Source organism: Triticum urartu, chromosome 3A (assembly GCF_056163025.1).
Source record: "Triticum urartu cultivar PI428250 chromosome 3A, HENAU_Tu73, whole genome shotgun sequence".
NCBI classification, from domain to species: Eukaryota; Viridiplantae; Streptophyta; class Magnoliopsida; order Poales; family Poaceae; genus Triticum; species Triticum urartu.
The window spans coordinates 548,745,250-548,751,249 of record NC_141875.1 but is presented as its reverse complement, the minus strand read 5'-3'; the positions used below and the strand labels follow the sequence as shown (position 1 = coordinate 548,751,249).

Genomic DNA, 6,000 nt, shown 5'->3' with positions numbered 1-6,000 from the left:
AATGCTCTATTGACAACGTACGTTTTCTTTTCCAAAGTAAAAAAATACTCTAAAAGATAACGTACATTTTCTTCTCGTCCAAAATACTCAAACCCACGGCAACAAGCCGACCACTGGAGCGGTGGAGCCCGCGAGCAGCACGCAAGTCGGAAACCCACGCGTACGTAGATCGATCCGCATCTCCATATCTCCGACTCCTCTGCCCTGCCGCGCGGGCCCAACTCGGCGCCAAAAAATCAATCTCGCATCTCACGCTCTTCTAGCTCTTTCCCCCCGCCATGGAAGACCGGCAAGCCACCGGCGGCGCCGGCACCGCGACCAAGGTCCGCGTGAACGGCATGACGGCCGAAGCGACACTCTCCACCACAGGCGGCTGCCTCGAGCTCTGGTGGCACTGCGCTGGGGCCACGGCGGAGAGGAGCCTCTCGCTGGAGGCCGATGTGCTCGGAGCCGAGGCGAGCGGCAAGGAGGTCGTCGTCAGGGCCTTCGTGGCGGAGGATGCCGCGAGACCGCCGTCGCGCGCCAAAGCGAGAGGGAAGAGGCGCAGGAGGGAGTACGTCTTCGAGATGGCAGACGGCGAGGGCGCGGCCGCGGCCTGGGGCGAGACGCTACGGGGATGCTTGGACTCGATAGGCACGTGCCTTTGGTGCCTCCGTCCGTCGTGCTGGTCCAAACTGTCTCAGATTTTTCGATTCCTCTGATGATGCACAGTGCTTCTCCAATCTAGATGTGACGAGATGCTCCTCTGTTTCATCAACTAGTAATTTTTTACGCGATTATATCAGCTGTTTCTAGTAGTTTATAATGCGATGCTCCATTAGCGTAAATGATTCATATTTCGTGATGAACATGCGATAACAGGGCGGCCCAAGAGATTGTTCGTCCTCATCAACCCCTACGGCGGCAAAAGACGGGCAAGCAAGATCTATGAGGCAGAGATCAGGCCCCTGTTCGAAGCCGTCGACGTCGAAGTCACAATGCAAGGCAAGGTTCTCCATGGTTTTTTGAAGCGATCTTCTTCTCCTACATTCTTGGCTCTTGCGGTTATTTTGATCCGTCTGGTCCGTGCTTTTGTTAATTTGTCTCAGAGACCCGGTACCGGGGGCATGCCCGGGAGGTGGCATCCTCTCTCGACCTTGCAAGATACGACGGGATCGTCTGCGTCAGCGGTGATGGCGTCCTCATGGAGGTTGGTAACACGCAATATTCTTTACCATGTTTAGGCTTGCATGGTTGGCATGGCACGGCATGCCAGGGGTTGAATCCACAACGTTGACTCTAGTAGTTGTAGTTGGCATTCGATATGCAGCTGCGAGTTGACTTCACATAATGGTAGTGGATGGATCTCACTCGACAATTATCCTTCCTTTCCCTTTACTTACTGTTGGTCCTTGTGAAGTCATTGTATGATTGCACTATCTTTTGTCTTCACCGAGTGACTGCGTATTCTGTTTGGCTTCATAATATCTTCCTACCTGATCCTAACTACCTAGCTACTATAGGTCATAGTGCTTTCACTTCATTGAATACTTGACTATGGTTTGCCTAGTGTAGTCTACCTTCCGCTGCATGGTAATAGGTCTATTTCTATCGCTTGTCTTCGAAACTTCCACGTTTAGAAGACTTTCATAAAAATCGCCTATTCACCCCCCCTCTAGTAGATATGACGCACTTTCAATTGGTATCAGAGCAAGGTACTCCCTTGTTCTGTGTGATTCGGTTTAACCACCTGGAGTTTTATCTATGTCGACTGCAGGGATAATTAAAGTCTCCGCTGCGTGCCCCGTCTTCGATGGAACTGAATATCCCTACTGGAAGAATAAGATGCGCATGCATCTTGAAGCCATTGATGTGGACCTATGGTATGTCGTCAAGAATGGCGTTCCCAAGGCTGGTGAAGGTGTCACCGCTGCGGATGTCAAGAAGTTCGTTCAACTGGACTCCACTACCAAGAACATCATCTGTGGTCATCTAACCAAAGGACAATATGGCCGTGTAAGTGCTTTGGAAACATCTAAGCTAGTCTGGGACTGGCTCTCCAAGGTCAATGAAGGCGTCTCAACCCAGAGAGATCAGAGAATCAGTGTCCTTCGCAACCTCTTCAACCGCTTCAAGAGAAATGACAATGAGAATGTCCAGCTCACGTTTGATCGACTCACTGACATCACAAATGAGCTTCAAGCTCTCGGCGCCACTGAGATCACCAAGCATGAAGTCGTCAAGACACTCCTGAGATCACTTGACAGCTCGTTTGACACCCTAGCCCTGATGATTCAAGAACGTCCTGACTTCAAGACACTCGATCCGTCTGACATACTTGAGAGGCTCAACACACACGAGTTTCAGCTTTCTGAGAAAAGAGACATCTACGGTCCCAACTATGGGCGAACTCGTGCCTTGAAGACAAAAGCTGTCTCCACATCTGAAGAAGAATCTGACAGCAGTTCTGATGATCCTAAAGACATTGGAAAGGGGCTTGCTATGCTTGTGAAGAAGTTCCAAAAATTCACCATGAAGAAAGGCTTCAGAAAGTCTTCACGATCAAGCTCAAGGAATGATGAAGCTTCTGCTTATGACTACAAGAAAAGATCATGCCACAAGTGTAAGAAACCTGGCCACTACATCTCTGAGTGTCCGCAGTGGGACAATGAGAACAACAAGAAGAAGAAGAGCAAGGAGTATGACTCTGACGACAAGAAGAAGAAGAAATACTCAAAAACTTCTTCCAAGTCTTCCTCCAAGTCTTCATCACACAAGAAGAGCTCATCTGGCAAGGCATGTGCGTTTGTTGGCAAGGAAATGGATTCAGAGGAGGAGTCTGCTTCTGAGGAGGCGGAGGTGGAGTCTGAGGAGGAGTCCGATTCTGGCGTTGCGAGTCTGGCTACGGCATACGTTGCCAAGTCCATCTTCAACACTTAAGACAACGACTTCATCACTGACACCGATGCAAATGACAAGGACTACTCCGCTCCTACCTACTGCTTCATGGCACGCGGTGCCAAGGTAAACACACGCACTACTCACTATCAAACATCTAGTGAAGATGACTCTGATTGTGATTCCAAACCCAGCTACAAAACACTTGCTAAAATTACAACTGAACAACAGAAAGCTATGGAACATATTCAAAAACTATTAGACAAAAGCGATGATCTGTTAGACGCTGAAATGACTCGATCTCAGTCCTTAATTGAAGACATAAAAAATCTTCATGTTAAGTATGAGGAACTTGAAAGTCGTCATGAAACGCTCACAACAACTCATGAAAGGCTTTCCTATGATTATCTTCAAAGGAAGCAAGATCTTGAGAAATTGAGAGCAGCTCATGAAGATCTTCAAAAGGAAAACGAGTCACTTCGCGCCAAACAGATTAGTTCCGCTCAGGAAGGATTTGAACCACCATGTCTTAAATGCATTGAGCGTGATAACGCTACCTTTGTTGCTGAATGTTCTACTGCTGCTACTATTGCAATATCTTCAACTGTTGATGTGGTAACTAACCCCTCTGCTAAGGATACCACTGCTATTGCTGATGAGAATGCTAGGTTGAAGACACTGCTTGAAACAGGGATGTACAAAAGTCTCAAAGGGCATCAGACACTATGTGATGTCCTCAAAAGGCAGATCCTGAACCGAAACCCTAGGAAAGAGGGTGTTGGGTTCGAAAGGAAAATGAATGCTGATGGCTCTTACTAGAAACCTGAGCAGTACCCCAAAACCACATGGGTTGCTGCAAAGGAACCCTCAGCGGATCCATCCACCCTATCTGGCTTCACTTGTGCTAATCCCATCGTTATTGATGAATCCTTTGATGCAAACTATAAACTGTTTAAGAATCAGAATGGTGAAGTGTTTGCCAGGTATATTGGTACTAACTGCAGGAATGGACCGCCTATGAAGAAAATCTGGGTGCCGAAAAGGTGTTTGGAGAATCTTCCTATGAATGTCATCATGACACCATAGGTGAAGAAGATAAACCCCAGACCACAGGCTTCATACGGTCCAAAGGCTTCATACAGACAGAGGACTTACCTGAGTCGCACTAACGCAAATGTTTTGCAGGGAAGCCATACTCAGGCCTATGAATATGAGCGTGGTTCATCAAACCGCCATGTTCATAAGACCAAGAACTATTCTGCTTATTCTTATGAGTACTATTGTCCTCCTGCAAGACTTTTTGCTCTGGCTCCAAAGCCAAAGTTCTCAGATGCTGCACTTAGACTTATTGCTTTGAAGCCACCCTTGAAGATGTGGGTGGCTAAGAAAGCTTAACTCTCTTTTGCAGGGAAGGGTCTCCAGCAGAAAACCAAAATCGTCTGACGCTATTGCTGGGGACCTTAAACATCTTGTAGGGCGCAAGATCAAATGCCCAAAATGGTCTTATTATGTACTTTGTTCCTGAATCGCTTGCTACTCGCCCTATCAGTCCAAATCTCGATCTAAGCTTTCATAACCCACTGGTTCGTCAAATGTTTTTGCTTCACAATTCTCTTCGTGAAGCCTATCCCCCTAACTGCACTGTAGGGTACGACACCAGCAGCTTCAGAATGGATTATTGATAGTGGGTGTACCAATCACATGACTGGTAAGAGAAGCCTTCTTATGGACTCAACCTTACGTCCATCCGACAAGAGTCACATCACATTTGCTGACACTGGTAAAAGTAAGGTATTGGGTCTAGGTAGAGTTGCAATCTCAAAGGATCAACACATGGATAAAGTCATGCTTGTTGAATCCCTTGGTTTCAACTTAATGTCTGTCTCAATGCTTTGCGATTTAAACATGATCGTGATGTTTGGAAAATATTGTTGCCTTGTTCTAATGGAATCTGACAAGTCTCTAGTGTTTGAAGGGTATAGGAAAGATGATTTGTACGTGGTAGATTTCTCAGCAGGACCACAGCTTGTCGTATGTCTTCTGGCAAAAGCTTCAGAATGCTGGCTCTGGCATCGGAGGCTAGGGCATGCTGGCATGAGGAACCTCCACACCCTTGCAAAGAAGAAGCATGTCATAGGCATCGAGGGCGTCAAGTTCAAGAAAGATCACTTATGCGGTGCCTATGAAGCAGGAAAGATGACGAGGGCCAAGCATCCCTCGAAGACAATCATGACAACAACTCGACCCTTCGAACTGCTCCACATGGATCTTTTCGGTCCCACTCATTACTCAACTCTTACTACTACTGCTTGTCTCTATGGCTTTGTCATTGTTGATGATTATTCTAGATATACTTGGGTGCGCATAATCCTCTACAAGACTGAAGTGCAGGATGTCTTCAGACGCTCCGCCAATCGAGCAATGAACAACTATGGCGCCAAGATAAAGCACATCAGAAGTGACAATGGCACTGAATTCAAGAACACTGGCCTTGATACATATCTTGATACTTTGGGCATCACACATGAATTCTCAGCTCCGTACACGCCACAACAGAATGGCGTTGTCGAACTCAAGAACAGAACACTCATTGAGATGGCCCGAACGATGCTTGATGAATACAAGACTCCAAGAAAATTCTGGCCTGAAGCCATTGATACTGCATGCCATACAATCAACCATATTTATCTTCACAAGCTTCTGAAGAAGACATCTTATGAGCTCCTTACTGGCAAGAAGCCAAATGTCAGTTACTTCAGAGTATTTGGCGCCAGGTGCTGGATCAAGGATCCACATCACACTTCAAAATTTGAACCAAAAGCACATGAGGGTTTTATGCTTGGATATGGAAAGGATTCGCACTCCTACAGAGTCTTCAATCTCTTTCATTATAAAGTGGTTGAAACAGTGGATGTGCGGTTCGATGAGACTAACGGTTCACAAAGAGAGCACCTGCCAAATGTGCTAGATGAAGTTCCATCCAGTGAATTAATCAAACTTATGGGAACTGGAGAAATCATACCCTCTGAAGCTCAACCTGAAGAGGAACTTATCATATCCGCACCTGATCAACCTGAAGACAAAGCTCAACCTGAAGACAATCCCTCTAACAATGACAATGAT

At 46.6% G+C, this 6,000-nt stretch overlaps 1 protein-coding gene across 1 annotated transcript; it reads left to right on the top strand.

The window, feature by feature from the left end:
* Window positions 1-278: 278 nt before the first annotated feature.
* On the top strand, window positions 279-1,330 carry LOC125546953 (sphingosine kinase 2-like). The gene is made up of 4 exons (XM_048711035.2): window positions 279-633; window positions 862-999; window positions 1,089-1,189; window positions 1,310-1,330. Exons 1-4 carry the CDS (start codon window positions 279-281, stop codon window positions 1,328-1,330), a joined length of 615 nt encoding a protein of 204 aa, XP_048566992.2.
* Window positions 1,331-6,000: the final 4,670 nt, after the last annotated feature.